Consider the following 22,655-nt stretch of genomic DNA (forward strand, 5'->3'; position numbering starts at 1 on the left):
CCAAATTTGATGAAAATAGCACATTAAGGTCAAATTGTAGTATAAATCTAATTTAAAAGGCTTTCTCATACTGCAAACCTTTGTTTTGTTTTGTTTTATTTAAATTTTTGTCATAGATTTGTATTAATGGAAATCTCTGAAAATTATCAAATTTGAATGAAGTTATTATACATGTATTTTGGTTGTCAATTAAAAGAGTTCATCTTGTTTGCAGTGATAGGTGATAGAACATCATGTTTGTGCATACTAAAGAGACAAATGATTCAATGCTAGTAATTACCCAGCATGCTTCACTTCTTAAATATTTATTTTATATACTGCACGAGTGTAGCCATACTAACTGCTTGTAAATAGTAGAAATTTGTGTTTTAGGTGGAAAAACAGGAGTTTATTGAACAACTGGAGAAGGATCACAAGATAGCCCTTCAGGAAGCTTTTAATAATACAACACAGCTTGAGCAAAAAAATAGTGAATATGAAACATCGTTGGAAGAAAAGAATCAAGATTTCATAAGAAAAGAAAAAGAATATAGTGAACTTGAAACTGAAAACAAAAATTTGCAAAATGATATAGAAATTTTGAATGTTAAATTATCTTCATCTCTTGAAAATTTTAACCAAGTAACTGAACAAGCCAGTGAAAATGACAATGAGGTTCAAAGTGTAAAAAAGAAAATTGTTGAATTAGAAAAAGAAAAAGAAAGTCTGCAAGAAGAGACAGAAAAATTGAAAACTTTGACTAATAGCTTTGAAAGCGATAAAAACAAATATGAAGAAGATTTAAAGGAATGTAAAATTGAAATAGATAAAGTGAAAAATCAGTTGATAGAAAGAAATTCTGAAGTTGACACAAAAGTACAGGAAATTGAAACTCTAAACCAAGAAATTAAATCCAAAGATGAAGCTATCAATCAGATTTCTAATGAGAAAAGTGAATTACAGACACAATATGATGAGGTTTGTGATAAATCTAAAGGACTTAATTCTGAAGTTGATCAATTTGAGAAAGTTATTGCAGATCTTAAAGAGAAATTAAAGTGTAAAACAGAGGAACTGAATTCTGAGAGTAACCAGTTAAAAAAAGTTATGGATGAATTAAAAAAATTGGAAGAAACTCATAATGAGGCTAAAGAAAAGTCAAGTGAGGAACAAAAAAGATTTGAACAGCAGTTCCAGGAACTACAAGTAGTCATGGAAACAGCTAAAAGTGAGAAAGATCAACTTCAAACCAATTATGATGAGTTAAATGAAAAATATGAAGAACTTAAACATAGTGATGACTTATTACAATCTAACTATAAGCAGGCAAAATTAACGGAAGAGCAAATAAATGAGAAAATAGAAGATGTGACTGAAAAATCTAAACAATACCAGAGTGAACTTTGTGAACTAAAAAATCAATTAACAGAGTTATCTAATGAAAAATCACACCTGGACTTACAGATGGAACAAGTAAACAAACTTTGTAGTGAAAAAGAGGCTACAATTATGTCCCTTTCATCCAATGCAGAGGATAGAGTTGTCTCCCTTCAAAAAGTGATAAATGAGAAAGATGAAAGATTAGCAGACACAAACAATGAAATTAAAAACTTAAACGAAAAAATCAATGAGGCAGAAAAAGCTAAATTAAATTTAACAAGTGAATTTGATAAAAAGTTAAATGACAAAGATGATGAAGTTAAAACATTAAAGTTACAAGTTGATGAACAACAAAATGTAATTCAAAGTGTGAAAATTGAAACTGAAAAACTCAATTCCAATTTAGAATCTTTAAAACAAACTAATGATAAAATGTTAGAGGAAAAATCTGCTCTTCAACTCAAACTGGAGGAAAATTTCACAAGACTAGAAGCTTTAGAACTAGATAAATCAAGAATTGAGGAAGAAATACTTGCTAAAACTGAAATGTTAAACAAACTTAAAACTGAAATGGACAAAGTAACCGAGGATGTTAATGAAAAAGGTGAACACATAAAACAAATTCAAAATGAAAAAAATAAATTAGAAGAGGCACTGAATGCAAAAGAAAATGATATAGAGACACTACACAATGAATTGAAGGAATCAAAGGAACTTGTCAGTGACATCCAAAGTAGTGAAAAGTCGCAGGAAAATCTGGTGAAGGAGTGGAAGGATAAATGTAAGAATCAGAAGGAAGAATTCATATTGCAACTTAGAGAACTTGAAGACAATAAAAATTGTGAAATTAAAAATATAGAACAATCAGTTGAAGCTTTACAGAATGAAATCAAATTTAAAGACAAAGAGACAGATAAACTCAGACAAAAACATGGAACTGAGGAACAAGATTATGAATTAAAAGTAAAAACATTGCAAAAAGAGCAAAACACTTTAGAGCATTCTATTGGAGAATTACAAAATGAACTTAGATTGAAAGAGGAAAAGGTTGAAGAATTAGGGAAACAGTTACAAAAGGAACAGCAAAGTTTTTTGTCAAAGCTTGAAACCATTGAAACAGAGAATGCCAATCTACAGAAGCAGGTCAGTGAATTTAAACTTTTATGTGACGATAGAAGAATACAGATAGATACCCTGTCTCAAACTCTCGCCGATTCAGAAAATCGTTTTATTATGCATGACACTGAATACAAGTCTCTCACAGCATGCATCAATAAACAAAACAAGCATTGCATGAGTGATATTCAGAAATTACAAACTCAATTGGCTGAAAATAAAATGACCTTTGCCCAGCATGAATCAGACTTTGAATCACAAGTAGAGACTTTAACTGCCCGATTTGATTCTCTTTATAGTGAGCATGAACAAACTAAACATGAACTTGCAAAAATGACCGAAAAGTATGATCATGAACAAAAATTAAGTAAACAAGCTGAAATGTTGAATAAAAAATTATCAGAGGATGTTCAGATGACAGAGAGAAATATAGCAACTTTAAAAGGTAATCTTGAAGCAATGTCACAAGGTAAAAATGGACTAATGTCAACAGTTTCAAGTCTAAATGAAGAACTGGCAACTTTGAATCAAGAAAAAGATGGTCTGGTGTCAACTGTTTCTAGTCTCAAGGAAACACTAACCACCAAATCAGAAGATATTGTTATACTGACACAAGAAAAAGATGATCTGGTGTCAACTGTTTCTAGTCTCAAGGAAGAACTGACAACTAAATCAGAAGACATTGTTATACTGACACAAGAAAAAGATGGTTTGGTGTCAACTGTTTCTAGTCTGAAGGAAGAACTGACCACCAAATCAGAAGACATTGTCATACTGACACAAGAAAAAGATGGTCTGTTGTCCACTGTTTCTAGTCTGAAGGAAGAACTGACCAACAAATCAGAAGACATTGTCACACTGACACAAGAAAAAGATGGTCTCATGTCAACTGTTTCAAGTCTTAAGAAAGAATTGTCCGACAAGACAGAAGATTTAGCTTTAATGACCCAAGGAATAGATGGTCAATTGTCATCTATATCTAGACTTGTAGAAGAAGTGGCCACTTTGGAAAAAGAAAAAGATGGCCTCAAATTAAATGTGTCTAGTCTCGAGGAAGAACTGACCACCAAATCAGAAGATATTGTCACATTGACACAAGAAAAAGATGGTCTGTTGTCCACTGTTTCTAGTCTGAAGGAAGAACTGACCACCAAATCAGAAGATATTGTCACATTGACACAAGAAAAGGATGGTCTGTTGTCCACTGTTTCTAGTCTGAAGGAAGAACTGACCAACAAATCAGAAGACATTGTCACACTGACACAAGAAAAAGATGGTCTCATGTCAACTGTTTCTAGTCTGAAGGAAGAACTGTCAAGCAAGTCGGAAGACATTGTCATACAGACACAAGAAAATGATGGCCTTTTAGCCACAATCTCCCTTCTGAAAGAAAAGTTGAATGTCAAGTCAGAGGAAATTGCCACTTTAACAGAGAGCAAAGATGGTGGGGAGTCAATTATTTCCGTTCTCAAGAAAGAAATTGCCACATTAACAAAAGACAAAGACAATCTGATGTCAACTGTTTCAAGTCTTAATGAAGAACTGACAACTTTGACACAAGAAAGAGATGGTCTGATGTCAACTGTTTCTAGTCTGAAAGAAGAACTGACCAACAAATCAGAAGACATTGTCACACTGACACAAGATAAAGATGGTCTGTTGTCCACTGTTTCTAGTTTAAAGGAAGAACTGACCAACAAATCAGAAGACATTGCCACACTGACACAAGAAAAGGATGGTATGGTGTCAACTGTTTCTAGCCTGAAGGAAGAACTGAACACCAAATCAGAAGACATTGTCACACTGACAAAAGAAAAAGATGGCCTGGTGTCAACTGTTTCTAGTCTTAAGGTAGAACTGACCACCAAATCAGAAGACATTGTCATACTGACACAAGAAAAAGATGGCCTGGTGTCAACTATTTCTAGTCTTAAGGAAGAACTGACCAACAAATCAGAAGACTTTGTCACACTGACACAAGAGAAAGATGGTTTGGTGTCAACTGTTTCTAGTCTGAAGGAGGAACTGACCAACAAATCGGAAGAAGTAGCCATAGTGAAACAGGAAAAAGATGGCCTGTTAGCCACAAATTCTCTTCTTAAAGAAGAGTTGAATGTCAAGTCTGAGGAAATTGCCACTTTAACAGAGAGCAAAGATGGTGGGGAGTCAACTATTTCCGTTCTCAAGAAAGAAATTGCCACATTGACAAAAGACAAAGAAAGTCTGATGTCAACTGTTTCAAGTCTTAATGAAGAACTGACAACTTTGACACAAGAAAGAGATGGTCTGATGTCAACTGTTTCTTGTCTGAAAGAAGAACTGACCAACAAATCAGAAGACATTGTCACACTGACACAAGAGAAAGATGGTCTGGTGTCCACTGTTTCTAGTTTAAAGGAAGAACTGACCAACAAATCAGAAGACATTGCCACACTGACACAAGAAAAGGATGGTCTGGGGTCAACTGTTTCTAGTCTGAAGGAAGAACTGACCACCAAATCAGAAGACATTGTCACACTGACACAAGAAAAAGATGGCCTGGTGTCAAAAGTTTCTAGTCTGAAGGAAGGACTGACCACCAAATCAGAAGACATTGTCGCACTGACACAAGAAAAAGATGGCCTGGTGTCAACTGTTTCCAGTCTTAAGGAAGAACTGACAACCAAATCAGAAGACATTGTCACACTGACACAAGAAAAAGATGGCCTGGTGTCAACTATTTCTAGTCTTAAGGAAGAACTGACCACCAAATCAGAAGACATTGTCATACTGACACAAGAAAAAGATGGTTTGGTGTCAACTGTTTCTAGTCTGGAGGAGGAACTGACCAACAAATCGAAAGAAGCAGTCATAGTGAAACAGGAAAAAGATGGCCTGTTAGCCACAAATTCCCTTCTTAAAGAAGAGTTGAATGTCAAGTCTGAGGAAATTGCCACTTTGACAGAGAGCAAAGATGGTGGGGAGTCAACTATTTCCGTTCTCAAGAAAGAAATTGCCACATTAACAAAAGACAAAGAAAGTCTGATGTCAACTGTTTCAAGTCTTAATGAAGAACTGACAACTTTGACACAAGAAAGAGATGGTCTGATGTCAACTGTTTCTTGTCTTAAAGAAGAGTTGTCCATTAAATCTGAAAAAGAAGCCACATTTGCACTAGAAAAGGAGCATCTTGTTTCAGCTGTTACATGTTTAAAGGAAGAACTGGCCATATTGACACAAGAGAAATGTGATATGGTATCTCTTGTTTCAAGTCTTAAAGAAAATATTAAAACAGCTACACATGAGAGAGATGACCTTATGTCAACTGTGTCAAGATTGAAGGAAGAATTGTCTAATAAATCAAATGACCTAACAAATGCAGTGACTAAAAATGAGGAGCTTTTGTTGACTCTGAAATTACAGTTAGCTGATGAGAAGCAGGTAGTAGAAAAAGAAATGGAAAAGCTTTTGTCATCTGTTAATATATTGTCAAGTGAATTAGAAACAGCATTGCAAAATGTTGCTGCAAAAGAAGACACTTCTGTGAAACTGAAATCTGAGCTGATAAGACACAAAGCAAAACTGACCACCAAGTCAGAAGACATTCTCACATTGACACAAGAAAAAGATGGCTTATTGTCAACTCTTTCCATTCTTAGAGAAGAACTTGCCAGCAAATTAGATGACAATGTCACACTGACACAAGAGAAAGATGGTCTCATGTTAACTGTTTCGAGTCTGAAGGAAGAACTAACCAACAAATTAGAAGACATTGTCATACTGACACAAGAAAAAGATGGTCTGATGTCAACGGTTTCAAGTCTAAAGGAAGAACTGTCTAAAAAATCAGAAGACATTGTCACACTGACACAAGAGAAAGATAGTCTGATGTCAACTGTTTCTACTCTGAAATCAGAACTGACCAACAAATCAGAAGACATTGTCACACTGACACAAGAGAAAGATGGTCTGGTGTCCACTGTTTCTAGTTTAAAGGAAGAACTGACCAACAAATCAGAAGACATTGCCACACTGACACAAGAAAAGGATGGTCTGGGGTCAACTGTTTCTAGTCTGAAGGAAGAACTGACCACCAAATCAGAAGACATTGTCACACTGACACAAGAAAAAGATAGCCTGGTGTCAAAAGTTTCTAGTCTGAAGGAAGGACTGACCACCAAATCAGAAGACATTGTCGCACTGACACAAGAAAAAGATGGCCTGGTGTCAACTGTTTCCAGTCTTAAGGAAGAACTGACAACCAAATCAGAAGACATTGTCACACTGACACAAGAAAAAGATGGCCTGGTGTCAACTATTTCTAGTCTTAAGGAAGAACTGACCACCAAATCAGAAGACATTGTCATACTGACACAAGAAAAAGATGGTTTGGTGTCAACTGTTTCTAGTCTGGAGGAGGAACTGACCAACAAATCGGAAGAAGCAGTCATAGTGAAACAGGAAAAAGATGGCCTGTTAGCCACAAATTCCCTTCTTAAAGAAGAGTTGAATGTCAAGTCTGAGGAAATTGCCACTTTGACAGAGAGCAAATATGGTGGAGAGTCAACTATTTCCGTTCTCAAGAAAGAAATTGCCACATTAACAAAAGACAAAGAAAGTCTGATGTCAACTGTTTCAAGTCTTAATGAAGAACTGACAACTTTGACACAAGAAAGAGATGGTCTGATGTCAACTGTTTCTTGTCTTAAAGAAGAGTTGTCCATTAAATCTGAAAAAGAAGCCACATTTGCACTAGAAAAGGAGCATCTTGTTTCAGCTGTTACATGTTTAAAGGAAGAACTGGCCATATTGACACAAGAGAAATGTGATATGGTATCTCTTGTTTCAAGTCTTAAAGAAAATATTAAAACAGCTACACATGAGAGAGATGACCTTATGTCAACTGTGTCAAGATTGAAGGAAGAATTGTCTAATAAATCAAATGACCTAACAAATGCAGTGACTAAAAATGAGGAGCTTTTGTTGACTCTGAAATTACAGTTAGCTGATGAGAAGCAGGTAGTAGAAAAAGAAATGGAAAAGCTTTTGTCATCTGTTAATATATTGTCAAGTGAATTAGAAACAGCATTGCAAAATGTTGCTGCAAAAGAAGACACTTCTGTGAAACTGAAATCTGAGCTGATAAGACACAAAGCAAAACTGACCACCAAGTCAGAAGACATTCTCACATTGACACAAGAAAAAGATGGCTTATTGTCAACTCTTTCCATTCTTAGAGAAGAACTTGCCAGCAAATTAGATGACAATGTCACACTGACACAAGAGAAAGATGGTCTCATGTTAACTGTTTCGAGTCTGAAGGAAGAACTAACCAACAAATTAGAAGACATTGTCATACTGACACAAGAAAAAGATGGTCTGATGTCAACGGTTTCAAGTCTAAAGGAAGAACTGTCTAAAAAATCAGAAGACATTGTCACACTGACACAAGAGAAAGATAGTCTGATGTCAACTGTTTCTACTCTGAAATCAGAACTGACCAACAAATCAGAAGACATTGTCACACTGACACAAGAAAAGGATGGTCTGTTGTCAAAGGTTTCTAGTCTGAAGGAAGAACTGACCAACAAATCAGAAGACATTGCCACACTGACACAAGGAAAAGATGGTTTGTTATCAACAGTTACTTGTTTAAAGGAAGAACTTATTAACAAATCAGAAGACATTGTCACACTGACACAAGAAAAAGATAGCCTGATGTTAACTGTTTCTAGTCTTAAAGAGGAACTGGCAATTTTTACACAAGAAAAAGATGGCTTGTTATTAACTATTTCTAGTGTTAAGGAAGAATTAGCTAAAAAGATAGATGAATTAATGGCAGTCACACAAGAGAATGATCATCTGATGTTAAATGTTTGTACTCTCAAAGATAAACTGTCTAACAACGCAGATGATATTGTCACACTGAAAACTGAAAGTGATGGGCTCATTTCAACTGTTTCAAATCTTAAGGAAGAGATATTCAACAAGTCAGAACAGATAACAAATCTTGAACAAGAAAAAGATGGCTTGACGTCCACAGTTTCTGATTTGAAAGAAGAATTGGCTATAAAGTTAGAAGAGATCACCTCATTGGCAGATAGTAAGGATGGTGTGGAGTCAGTTATTTCTATTCTCAAGAAAGAACTGTCAATATTGACACGAGACAAAGATGATATGGTATCAACTGTTTCTATTTTAAAGGAAGAACTGACAATTAAATCACAAGAGATAGTTACATTGACACAAGAAAAAGATGGTATGAAATTAACTGTTTCTGATGTTAATGAGGAACTATCTCACAAGTCAGAAGAACTTATCATAGCCACACAAGAAAATGATGGGTTTGTGTCAACTATTTCTTGTCTTAAAGGAGAGTTGTCCATTAGATCAGAAAAAGAAGCCACATTATCACAAGAAAAGGAGCATCTTGTTTCAGTTGTGACTGGTTTAAAGGAAGAACTGGCCACATTAACACAAGATAAATGTGATATGGTATCTCTAGTTACCAGTCTCAAAGAAAACATTGAAACAGTTACACAGGAGAAAGATGACCTGATGTCAACTGTATCAAGTTTGAAGGAAGAATTGTCTAATAAATCAATTGACCTTACAAATGCAGTGACAAAAAATGAGGAACTTTTGTTGACTCTGAAATTACAGTTAGCTGATGAGAAGCTTGTAGTAGAAAAAGAAATGGAAAAGCTTTTGTCATCTGTTAATATTTTGTCAAGTGAATTAGACACAGCAGTGCAAAATGTTGCTGCAAAAGAAGACACTTCTGTAAAATTGAAATCTGAGCTGATGAGACACAAAACAAAACTTACTGAAACTCAAAATGAGAATGAGCACCTGCTCATTCAAATATCAAGTCTTCAAGATGATATATTTAGTAAAGCAGACAACATAAAGAGCATAATGAAAGAAAATGATGGGTTATTATCTGATCTCTCCAATGTCAAAGAGGAATTGTCAACTGGAAATATAACTATAGCTGACTTAACACATGATACTGAAAATTTGAAGGCCGCAATTGTTGAAATCAAAGATGAATTACAAATTAAAACCACAGATGTAGATATCATCAACAAACAAAAAGAAACTTTGATGAAAAATTTAGAATTGAAAAATACAGAACTAAATAATTTATTGGAAGAAAAAGAACAACTATTGTTAACAGTCTCAATGTTTAAGGAGGGTAATGAAACTATTAAAACTGACTTTGATTCTTTGCAAAAAGAAAAAGATGGACTGATGTTGACTGTAGCTGCTTTGACTGAAGAAAAAGATCAGTTGATATCTTCTGAGACCAGTTTAAAATGTGAAATAGAAAAAAATTCAGAAAAAATGTCATTGCTGATGCACCAGACAGATGGTTTGCAAACAAATGTGTCAGAACTCAATATTGAATTAGCAAACAAATTTGAACAAATCGGTTCAATTTCAGCTGAAAAAGATTGTCTGCTATCAAATTTGGACTCCCTTAAAGAAGAAGTTCATTTACAAACAGAATTGAAATTAAAACTGGAAAATGATCTTGAACAAATGTCAACAACCTTTTCTGTTTTATCTTATGATAATGAATTAGCTAAACAAAGTCTATCTTCAAAAGAAGATTTGATATCCAAACAGAAATATGAAAATAAGGAAAACATTTGCAAATTGACCGATGACATAGAAAGATTAAAAGGAACACTAGCTGAAAAGTATGAAGAAATTTCATTCTTGAAAAAAGAAAATGAGAAGTCATTATCTGATATTTCCACACTTAGAAAAGACTTGGCATTTATGTCAGAGGATAAAAACAATTTGTTGTCTTCCATTGCAAATCTTGAGAAAGACAAGGAAGACAACTCTCAGAATTTGATTTCCGTTAATAAAGTAAAAGATGAACTAGCAACCACAATTACTAGTCTAAAAGAATCTATTTCTAGTTTTAAAGAAGAAAATAACCTTTTAATGATGAGATCAACTGGTTTAGAAGAGGAATTAAAAAGGAAGTGTGAAGATCTAGCAGCACTTGTTGATGAAAAAGAAGGATTTGTGTCAGAAAAAGTGGTTGAAGTTGAAACATTAAGGAAGGAAGGAAATAGCCTTGTAACATCAATATCATCTCTGAAGTCTGAAATAGCAATGAAAGTTGAGGAAATTTCTTTTCTTGTTAAAGAAAAAGAAGATTTAGAGGCAAAACTAGTCAGTGTGATGGACAATGATTCAAAGAAAAATGAGACTCTTGTTTCTATCACACAAGAACGGGATAATCTCATTTTGGATATTTCATCATTGAAGGGGGAACTAACAACAAGATCGCATCAACTTGATGCATCACTTGGGGAAGTGAAATCTCTGACGGGCAAGATAAGTGCTTTGAACGAACAGATAAGTATGCTGAATGAAAGAACTTCAGAACTTGTGAAAGAAAAGGATGATTTAAATCTATCCCTGTCAGTTGCAAAGGAAGAACTATCAGATATCACAAAAAAATATTCTGATATACAGCATGAAAAAGATGAAATGACGGCAGCCTTGTCTACTTTGAAAGAAGAATTAATGAAGACAACATCAGAGATATCTTCACTTTCAAAAGAGAAAGATGAGTTGCAAATAGAACTGGAAACTGAATCTGCATTTAAATTGAAACTATTAAAGGAGAAGGAAGAGATGATCTCACAACTTGAAGCTGAGGCATTGTCAAAGTCTAAATTATCAGAGGAGATTAATGAGCTTATCTCAAAACTTGATTCAGAATCGTCATCAAATGTAAACCTCTCACAGGAGAAACTTAATTTAGAACAGAATGTTAAAGAACTGGAAACAGCGGTACATGTTTTATCTAGTGAATTGGAAACAAAAGCTGACATTGTGACAAGCACATTTGATCAGGTTGGAAAACTTAAATTTAACATGAAAATAATGAAAGATGAAAATAACAAAATGTTGAAAGAGAAAGATATTGTGCTGGCCAGTTTAAAAGCAGAAAATGCTAAAAAGTCAGAGGAGATAGAAAACCAACTTCAGGAAAAAGCAACTATTAAAAGTACATTTGATAGCCTTGAAGAGAAAGTTAAGCAATATGAGACTACACTAAATGATTTAGCAAAGGAAAAAGAGACCCTAATTTGTGATCTATCTGAGGCAAGGAATGAACTAACTAAAACAACAGATGAGCTGTACTCACTAAAAGAGATCAAATCTTCCTTTGAATCTGAACAGGAGGAATTGTCTAATGTAGTTCAAGTATTGTCTGCAGAGATTGAAAAGGAGAAACAAGATTCTTTATGTAGAAATGATCAGATTGCACAGTTAATGAAATTTACAAAAGATGACAAGAAGAAACTTTCAAATTTACAACAAGAAAATGTGGAACTTTTATCTTCACTTGATATATCGAAGGAAGATGTCTTCAGTAAAGCTACACATATAAATGACCTTGAACAGAAACTGACACACAAAACAAACATGTTGTCCTCCATTACTCAAAATAATGAAACAGCTACGAAGCAATTGGTTGAAAGAGACACACAGTTTACAGAATTAATTGATCAGAAAGAACAATTAATTTCTAGCTTGTCTAATTTGAAAGAAGATTTTGAACAGAAGAGTGAACAACTTTATAAGCAACAGAATGAAATTGAAGACTTAATGTCAACAGTATCTGCTTTAAAGGATGATATTGCAAAATTGGATGATGACAAACAAGCAATAGCGGAAGAGTTACATAACACAAAGGTCAAGATTGACATATTATCCACAGAACTAGAGACTGCAAGGGAAAGTGAAACAAGTAAAGGGTACACTGTCATGAAATTGAAACGTGAAAATTTGTGTCAGGCAAAAGATTTGTCACGTGTAAAAATTGAAAATGAAGCTATTCAAGTAACAATGGCAGATTTACAAAAGCAACATTTTGTTAAAGAAGAGAATTTACTTTCCCTTTCCCAAGAGAAGGAGGTATTAGCAGCATCCATTTCTAACCTGACAAGTCAACTAACTGTTCAAACAGACCAGCTGTTAAATACCACAAAAGAAAACGAGGACTTCATGTCAGCTATTTCAAACTTGAAAGATGAGCTTTTTATCAAGAATGAAAATCTGTCAGCAGTCGCACAAGAAAAAGATAAGCTGGAAGATGAGCTAGCATTGATTAAGGATGAACACAATGTTAATACGACAGCAATGTCAACTAGTGTATCAGAAAAAGAGGAAAAAGTGTGTTACTTACAAGATCAACTTAATCAGAAAGAAACTGAACTATCTCGTTTGGCAGTAAGCATGGGACATTTAGAATCTAAAGTGAGGGGCCTAGAACAACAACTTTTACTCAAATCTGAAGAGTTGTCAAATGTCCAGCATAAGAATCAAGAAGAAATAGCAACTCTTGAATGTGAACTTAAAGAAATAAGAGATTTAAAAGAAGCTTTGATTGAAGAAAATAAATCAACAGAAGAGGAAAAATATAACTTGAAACAGACTGTTGATATGCTGCTAATTGACATTGAGTCTTTCAATGTTAAGGTGAATGAAAAGGAAGATTTGATCATCAAGTTGAAAGCAAATATTAAATCTGCATTGGAAAGTAATCATCTGCTGTCAGAACAGGTGTCCTCTGTTTTAAAAGAAAGAGATGTTCTGAGATTAGATCTATTATCTACCCAGGAGGAATTGACCATTAAAACTGAAAATTTGTCCAAATTAATGGAAGATAAGGAATTATTATCAACACAAAATGAACAAATTACTAAGTTGTCAGCAGACTTGAAGGAGAAAATTCAAACATTGAATGAAGATTTTACTGCAGTAAAAGAAATATTACATCAAAAGGAAGAAGAATTGAAGTCATGCAAAGATAAACTTAGCCTTCTTCAAACAGATTTTGATCAGCTATCTCAGGAATGTGAACAGGCTCATACAAATGTCTTAGAAAAAGAGCAAAATATATTTGAACTGACAGAAACATTGGAGAAAACAGTTGAAAGAGAACAAGATGCTGATGCTTGGAGAACTAAATGCAGAGAACTGGAACAGCTGATTTCCACCAAGGATGAAGAGAATAATAGAGCATTAGAAGAGAAAGACCTCACTTTCAGTCATATGGAGACTGATCTCATTAGTCAAAAGGAGTCTTATAAATTGTTGACTAAAAAGGTGATTTTCATGTTAACACCCAGTATATTCTTCTAAAATCATTTCTTCTTTCTAAATCATTACATTTCCTTTCTCTCAGCTAAATTTGATTCATCATTTTGTTTTAATAACTATGGTAGTCTTCTTATTCTTTGGTGAAACACTAAGTGATGGGGTCTGGATTAATTTCAAGTTGTGTTCAAAGTAAAGATTTAATGTTTGGCAGTTTTTACTTTTAGCCCTGAGTTGAGGCATTTAGGAGAAAGAGCAAAGAATGTTCTGTTCAAGAGTCTGAAAAATGTTTTCTGGTCAAGGCGACATGCATGTTTTCCATGGACTATTGAATTGCTAACTTTTTTACAAATCCTGGAATAATGTATTTTTATTTTTTCTCAAATTTTCAGCCAATAATATTTATATAAACTTTATTTTAAAATGGGTAGTCATACACATGCTCTTTTTTGACAATAGAAGATAAAAAAAAATGAAAAACAACACGTTTAATAATTTAAAGTCCGAGGCACTTTTCTGGATTTACCTTCATCAGGAACAATATGAGATATTTTTATTTTATTTTTTTTTCTTCATTTTATATAAACACACAGAAAAAAGGAGAAATAATGCATAAATAAGGGAGCATTATTAGTCAGAAATATACATATAATGTAGATAAGATTAGAAATTATTTCATTTTGACTCTACTGTTTATCTTTATCAAGTCTTGTATTTAGATGATGGAAAGGGTTTTTTTTAAATGGCAGAAAAAAAGTACTCTACTGTTTTACATTGATAATAATTCCTCTTAATTTTTTGTTTTTCAATATGTTTATCCTATTTTATTTGGTAAAGGTTTATTTACTTTAGGTTATGGCCATTTTCATTCAGTTTATGATTGATGCAGTTTATCTCCCCTGCCCTTATTTGGAAGAGGTCAGAACCAAGAAAAATAAAATGTTATAAAATTATTGCAAACCTTTAGAAATAGGTGTAGTAAACATAGGATGTTATTTTTGTTTTTAAACTACCTGATAAAGTGTATTCTTTTTAACAATTTTACTCTAAAATCATAAAGGCAGGCAGGGGTTGAAATCACATTCATTCAAGGAAGTAATGGAGAGAAAATGTCATTTTCTGATGTTTCTTATCATTAGCAGATAATTTTTATTTTCAAAGTATAGGATGCCTAATTTTCCATTCATGGTCTCAGATAAGTTATGTTTTTTGCCTATGTCATAATTCAATTTTTGATATAAATTAAGTTTTGACTGAATTATCAAATACTTTATTCTTCAGTCCACACTTATTCTTTCTATTAGTAACATGCAGAATATTTCTATTAGATCTACCTTATTATAAAAATTTTAGAAATATTAAGTTAGGTCAGGCAGAATTGAGTTTCACACAGCTTCATCTCTTTTTCTATACCTAAAATCCTTTGAATGCTAAAATTTGAAAAAATATAATGAAAGTACAGGATTTTTTTTAAATTTTGAAGTAGTTTTTGTTTTCCTTTAAATATTTATCAATACTATTTCTGATTAAGATTGTTAATAAAACATATTATTCTTTATTTGATTGAAGTTGATTTTAACAAACTATAAGATATAAAGCTGACTTTTATATGATACAGACAACTTTAAATATAGTCAACAACTGAGAAAATGTTTTATTTATTTGGCACTTCTTAAAGATTGATGTAATTAGAAAATGTAAACATCATCCTTTTCAAACTGTTTTTAGAATTCATGAAATATCTTATTTTCTTTATGTAAAAAAGTACAAACAGTCCTCGAAGTTTTGAAAAAGTTGTACAAGTTCACCTATAGTAAAATAATCCTAAATATTTTAAATTTCTGAAGTAGGGTTCACACTTGAATTTTAAACCTTATGTGTAGGAAATATTTATGAAGAAGTTAACATATCTTTCAATTTTCATATAGAAAGAAGTTATGAAATTTATTAAAGAAGGCAACTATATAAGTTATTGTAAGAATTATTTGATTTATATATGGTGCAATGTACTGGACTATTGTAAGTAAAGAGTTAAAGTGTGCATTTATTATCAGATATCCTTGACCACTACTGTAAAAATGCAAAATCTAAAAAGATTTATTGCAAAAAAATACTATTAGTTACATAGTGTGCTAGTGACCTAATACGGTATATATGGGGTCAGTAAATTCCATATGGGGTGAGAGCGAAGCTCGAATCCCCATATGGAATTTACTGACCCCATATATACCGTATTACGTCACTAGCACACTATGTAACGAATTTATCTTACCGACTATCTTAACGTGTGAAATTAAGACTAGTGATTCTCAAAATGAGAAAGTCTACTAAGAAAATACTTCCATTGATCCTACAAAAACAGATGCCAACAATAACGACTTGTAAGGTTTAAATGTGTTTTATGATTTTTTTTTTTCAATCTTAATCATCAATTTCTTCGTCTGTTGGAACTTTTAAGATTTTTTCTCAGTACTGTTTTGTTTTTTATAAAGGGACATAACACCTTTACTAACCGTGTATGAAATAAGCCCCGCCCCCTTCTTACCTAATAAGGAATATAAAGGGACGTAACTCCACTACTAACCGTGTATGAGATAAGCCCCGCCTCCCTACTAACCTAATATCAAATATACACGGTTTGCACGCGGACGCTTTTAACCAATCATATTCCTGGAAATGTATAGGAGGTAAGATAAATTGCAATACAGTACTTTGAAAATTTATTGTATAGGTAATTAGACATTTTCAACTTCAAAGATATTATTTTTTAATTAGAGTATTGTATTTGTTTATGAAGGCTAAAATTGTGAAAGTATAATGTTTAGCAACAAAAATAATTGGCATATTTTTTTTGCAATTGCATTAACCAGATTCTCCTGTATGCCAATAGTCAAGGATTTACAATAATAAATGCATGCATGAATTTCTGAACTAACAGTAGTCCAGCATTTACTTTTGTCTATATGCTATAATATAAATTCATTTCACAGAAAGAACAACTGGAAACTGACATTAAGAAGTTGGAGAAGGTAAACAAAGGAAAAGATGTGAAATTATCTCGAGCTGTTGAAGAAACCGGGGCTTTCAAATTATCTAAAGAACAGGAAATATCTGAACTTAGCATAAGATTGTCCCAAGTGACAGCAAATGTGGAAGAAATAAAATCTCAAAAATCTGAATTAGAACAGACTGTCTCTGAGTTACAGGGAAGACTTGAAGGTTCTTCTAAAGAGCAGACTGTTCATAATGATAGTTTGGTCAAAGAGAATGAACTGATGAAATCTGAAATAGACAAGTTAAGGTTGGAAAAAGACAAAAGTGTTAATGAAACTAAAGAAATTAAAACAGAACTGAACAAATTACAAAAACTTTACAAAGGGAGAGAAGCCAAAGTAAAGAAATTTCAGGATGTTGTCAATGAGCAAGAAAAGTTACTTGCCACAAAAGAGGCAGATATCATTGTGTTCAAAGAAAATATAACACAACTAGAAAATAAACTGAAAGATGTCAACTATGATGAGGAGTTTATGCATTCTGAAATGACTAAACTAGAAACAGACTATAACCAACTTCAACAAAAATATGATCAATATGAAATAGACTATAGACATCTTGAAATGAGATGTCAGCAGCTAGAGGAGGAGGTACTTTCAGCACAAAGTGATAGCAGAATCGAACATGACCAAGTAAAAGGTGCACACGAAGACCAAATCTTATACTTAGAACAGTATATGGAATCATTGCAAAGGACGGTTCAGGAAAAGGAACAAATAGCAATAGATATGGAAAATGAACTCTTGGACTTGGTTGACAAAGAAAAATTTATGTTGCATGAAAAAGAAAATCTAGAGAATGAAATTTTAAAATTACAACAAATATGTAAAGGAAAAGATGAAAAACTGATAAATTTTACGCAGGAATGTGAAGATCAGTTGTCAGTAAAAGATTCAGCAATTGAAAAGTTAAACTATGAACTTGACGAGGCCAAATTTAGAAATGAAGAACTTGAAAAACAACTGAAAATAAATTTCTCTGAAAAAGATGAAATAAATGCTGAATTACAGAAAATGCAAAAACTCTACAAGGGAAAAGATGTTAAGAACAAGAAATTTGAGGAAGTTGTCTCAGAACAAGAAAAACTTATTGCTGACAAAGATGCTGAAATTTTCATGTCGAAAGAGAGAATTAAAAACTTAGAGCACAGGATGGATGATGTGTTTTATGAAGATGAATTGACTAGAAAAGATTTAGAGATCATAAGGGGTGAAAACTTTGAACTGAAGGACAGATGTTATTGGTTAGAAGGCGAATTAGATAAAGTCAAACAAGATTTAACTGACAGATTAGATGAAAGTCAAACTGAACTCCAACAAGTTTTTGAAGAAAAAGACTTAATGCTTGCTTCTAAACAACAGTACGAAGAAGCATTTCAAAACTTTGAATATGACAAAGAGACGCTTACAAACGTTATTGGGGAAAGAGAGACTGGTATTTCAGAAATAAATAATGAACTACAACAAGCCATTACGGTACGGGATAAATTGACTGGTGAAAATAAAAAGTTGTCAGCTCTAGTTAAAGGAAAAGATGTGAGAATTAAGAAACTTGAGGCCAAATTAAAGGAAGATGAAGAATACATTAGTGAAATGAACAAAAATTTTCAGGAGGTCGAGGAAGAACGAGAAAAATTTGTCAGTGAAATAGGTAAACTTCAAAAACTAGGAAAAAGTAAGGATGTAAAAGCTAAAAAGTTTGAAGAAGTTGTCGTTGTCCAAGAAAAAGTTCTTGTTGAAAAGGATACTGAGGTTGTCATTCTCAAAGAGCAAATAAATGAGTTAAATGGTCGACTTGATGACTTATACAGTGAAGAAGAGAGCTTAAGAGATGAGCTTAATGAGTCAGTGGCCCATTTTCAGGATCTGGAGGAAAAGTGTTATCACTTACAAGCAAATATTGATCAGTTGCAAAGAAACATAAATGAAAAGGATTATCAAATTGAAGAATTCAAGAAAAATTTAGATGTAAATCATGAACATATTGTGAAATTGGAAAGTGAGAAGAAAGAACTGATGATTGAAAAGGAAAAGATTGAACAAAGTGTGGCTTCTGTTCGTCGACAAGTATCAGACGGTGATGGCAGTGTAGATAAAGTAAAAATAGAATTACAAAATGTCCTTGTTGAAAAAGAACATTTAAATTTAGAAATAGCAAAGTTAAAGAAAGTAAGCAAAGGAAAAGCAGCCAAGGTGGCTAAAATGGAGGACATTGTATCTCAACAGGAGAACGTAATCGCTGATAAAGAGATGGATGTTGTAGTCTTGAATGAAAGAGTGCAACATCTGATGGAGAAGTTAGAATATAGTGATCAAGAAGTAGGGATGCTGTCACAAGACCTAGAGGATGCATTGACTTGGAAGGACAAATTTGAACAGTTATTTCATGAAAACCAAAAACAGCATGCAATTCATGAAGAGAAAATGGTCTCAGAGCAATACCAGAGACAAGAAATGGTACAAGAGACAGTTGTTCAGGAAACTTTCCATAAACAAGAAGCTTCAGGACCCTTACAGTCAGTGGAGCTACCAACCACTCCTGACAATGCTGACAACCTTGCAACAGAATTAGAAAACCTTCAGATAGAATTGAAAACTGAACGAGAAAAAATTGGCAAGGAGAAAGAGGCAATGAATGGACAGATAAAGAAATTGAAAACACTTTGTAAAGCAAAAGACACAAAGTTAAATAAACTTATGTCAGAAACCGAATCTCAAAGTAGTGAATCTTCACAAGTTTCTGGACTAGAGGATGAAATTCTCATTCTAAAAACTGAAAATGAATCATTAAAGGAAGGTCAGCTTTCAAAATCAAAAGAACTTGAGGGATCTTTAAGTCTTTGTCAGGATTATGTTACACAAATCAAAGAACTTGAAGAAAAAGTAACTAAATATGAAGTTGAAAACATCGCAAAATCTGAAGAAATTGAAAACTTATCTAGTAACATGTTAGCATGGGAACAGTGGTACAAGACAGAACTTGAAAATCAAAAGGTGGAGATAGAAAGATATAAAAATGAAGAAATAACAGGTTTACAGAATACATGGAGTTCTTATGAGATATGGTATAGACAGGAAATAGAAAAGCTTCAAGGTCAAATAAATAACCTTGTAGGAAATGTGTCACTAGTTGGTAGTGGAGCTTCAGATGTGCTACCCATAATAGAGGAAATCTTAGAGCCAACTTCAATGGAAAATTCTGAAACTTTGCCAGAAAGTCCCATCAGGGATGAAGAAAAAATATCTGATATAGAAATGATACACAGCACTTCCTGTGAAACAGATGTAGTTTCTATCGAAAGTGATAAAAAACAACAGGAACTGCCACTGAAATCTGGGAGTGAAGGTCCACAGAATGAACTGGTAGTGCCAGAAAGAGAAGTTCTGGACTTGAAAAGTGAACTAGACAACATGAAACAAGAACTTGAATCTAAAAACATCCATGTGAATGAAATGAAAACTACATTAGAAAAATTACAAAATGAATTTAGCTGTAAGGAAAATGAACTGTTTTCTTTAAGAGAAACTTTTGAAAAAGATATAGAGATATTTCAAAATAATTTAGATTCATTGAAAGAGGAGAAGGTGGAACTTTGTAAAACTATTGAAGATAAAACTCAAGAAATTTTATCTCTAAAAACAGAAAATGCTTCTCAGGGTGTTTGGGACCATGATCAGATTGCTTCTATGCAATCCAGAATAGAAGAATTAGAGGGTGAGAACTCTTCATATGCAATGAGTAATGCTGAGATGGAAAGAAAATGTGAGCACTTACAACAGATTGCTGATGAGTCAGAACAAGAGTTTGAAGAACTTAACAATGATACAAATCTGTTACGTCATAATGAAGAGTTATATAAAGATATGCTGAAAACTTTGAAATCAGAGAAAGAAAATCTGGTAATGGAAACTGAAAAAGCAGTGAAATCTCAAGATTCAAAAATCAAAACCATGACTGAAGCGATCGATGATTTACAAGATATGTTGTCGAAAAAAGAATCAGATTTACAACAAATGGTGACTGAGAAAGAAGCAAAGTGTGAGGAAATTGCCCAGCTTACCAACACTGTCAGCTACCTCCAAGAACAACTAAGCTCAGGTGTTACACAAATGAAGCAGGAACTTTTGCAAGTACTTACTGATGATCTTGGAGTATCAGCACATGAGGTTGAAGTTCTTCAAAACGAAGATATCAATAACTTAATGACAAAACTTAAGTTAGAACTTTCGAATTTGAAGCATTCTCAATCAGATTTGCTTTCAAAGTATAGTAAAAGTGAGGAGAAAGTAACAGAGCTTGAAAAAGAACTAGAAAACAGTCAGAGCGTAGTAGAGCAAGAAAAAGAAAACACCAAAACTATGGGAATGATTGTAAACAATTATGAATTGAAATTGGAGGAAAAAGAACAAAGTTTAGTTGATTTGAAACAGAAATTGTTAGTAGTCCCAGATCAAGGACAAATTAGCGAAAAAGACAATCAAATGCACCAATTGGAAAGTCAGTTGGCAAGATTAAAAGACAACCTGTCACGGCAAGGCAATGAAATGCAGGATCTACAGCAATTGTATCAAAATGAATGTGAACAACTTGAACGTACTTTAAATGCTCTAGAAGACTGTAAAAAATCTTTTAGTCTGAAACTAGAAGAATCAGAAATTGCCATTACAAACTTACGTGAACGATTATCATCTGCTGAATCTGAATGTGAAAAATCAAAACAACTTATTCAAGAAAAAGATAGTTATATTATATCTATTGAACAATCAAAACGAGAAAATATAGAAAAAGTGAATGAAATGGAAGGACAGATAGAATCGAAGGATGAACAAATAAAATCTCTTACAGAAAGTCTAAATAATATACAGGATGATCTGATGAAAAGGATCGAAGAAATGAAAAAAATGCAAGAAATGTACAATAAACAATCAGAGGAACAGGATAAAATAATGAATACTATTGAGGAATTCAATGCTTCAAATGCTCAGAAATTACAAGAAAAGGAAGCTAAAATCACAGACTTAATGCAAGAGTTGTACGGTAAACAAAGCATCCTGGAAGTGACAGAGGCATCCAAAATGGCGTTTGTCACATCCTTGCAAGAAGCTGAGCAGACAATAGTTCAAATGAAAGAGCAAATTCAAGAAAAGGATAAAATTGAAGACGAGTTAAAACTTCAGTTGCGTAAAAATGAAGAGAAAGTTAACATGTTGGAAGATAATATTGATAGACTGTCTTTGGAAAACTCCACATTGAAACAACAACTAAAACAGTTGGAAACAGCCACTGCCTCTGGTTTCGATGGCAACCTTTCTGGAAAAACAGAAAATGTAAGAAAAAAATGCATATTCAGATTCAATACTTATAGCTAGTGTGTATATATTGTGTGTAGGTACTAATGTTTGATATATCACATAATTGGATAAACACAGGGTACACAAACCTTACTAAAATTCTCCTTTTTTAGTGGAGTATATGTACAAGGACTTTTCAAGGGGTCCCAAAAAATGTGTTTAACTTTTAGTACAAAAATAGATTGACTAAAGAAATATGTTTTGAAAGATGATTTATAGTTAATTAAAAGAATAACTTTGATGTCATGTACATGTGTCATAGCTTTTGTGTACCCAAAGCACATTTTTGGAGCATATTGTATACACTTATTTCATCACAAATCAATGTTTCCTTTCAAGTGTTTTTTGGGGTTTTTTTTCAAATCATTTTCATTTTAGATTTGTGTTTTTGTTTGTTTTCTGCTCTATTAAATTATCTAAATTTGATATAATGTTCAAATTTGTATCTGTTAGTGCACTGCAATTTCAAATTTAAAAGACATTGATTTGTGTGTTGGTGCAGTTTAAAAGTGCTAACTGCTAATAAAACTCACTCAGATTAAGTTTTTTTTTATATTTACACATATCATCTATTGTCATTGACAATTCCAAGTTTTAGTGAGCTAGTTTTTATTTTTGTTTGCAGTGTTTTTGTTCTAGTTTCATCATCTTCTTGTTTGC

General features: G+C 33.0%; 2 protein-coding genes across 6 annotated transcripts in view; both read left to right on the forward strand.

Moving 5' to 3' along the window:
• Positions 1 to 22,655, forward strand: part of LOC143048016 (uncharacterized) — a 54,737-nt gene that overhangs the window by 11,772 nt on the left and 20,310 nt on the right. For 2 of the 5 annotated variants that reach the window (XM_076221436.1, XM_076221437.1), the window contains exons 8-9: positions 373 to 2,502; positions 16,581 to 21,971. In XM_076221436.1, coding sequence (XP_076077551.1) covers positions 373 to 2,502; positions 16,581 to 21,971 — 7,521 coding nt within the window. Of the gene's footprint in view, positions 1 to 372; positions 2,503 to 7,030; positions 13,600 to 16,580; positions 21,972 to 22,655 lie in introns of those variants that run through there. The other 3 variants (XM_076221435.1, XM_076221438.1, XM_076221439.1) reach the window with 3 other exon arrangements.
• LOC143048798 (uncharacterized) lies at positions 2,510 to 7,023 on the forward strand (the record flags this gene model as incomplete). Its single annotated transcript, XM_076222671.1, has 1 exon — positions 2,510 to 7,023. A coding segment is annotated over exon 1 (4,089 nt), but the record flags the coding sequence as incomplete, so codon positions are not given.

The sequence above is a fragment of the Mytilus galloprovincialis genome, chromosome 10, assembly GCF_965363235.1.
Source record: "Mytilus galloprovincialis chromosome 10, xbMytGall1.hap1.1, whole genome shotgun sequence".
Taxonomy (NCBI): domain Eukaryota; kingdom Metazoa; phylum Mollusca; class Bivalvia; order Mytilida; family Mytilidae; genus Mytilus; species Mytilus galloprovincialis.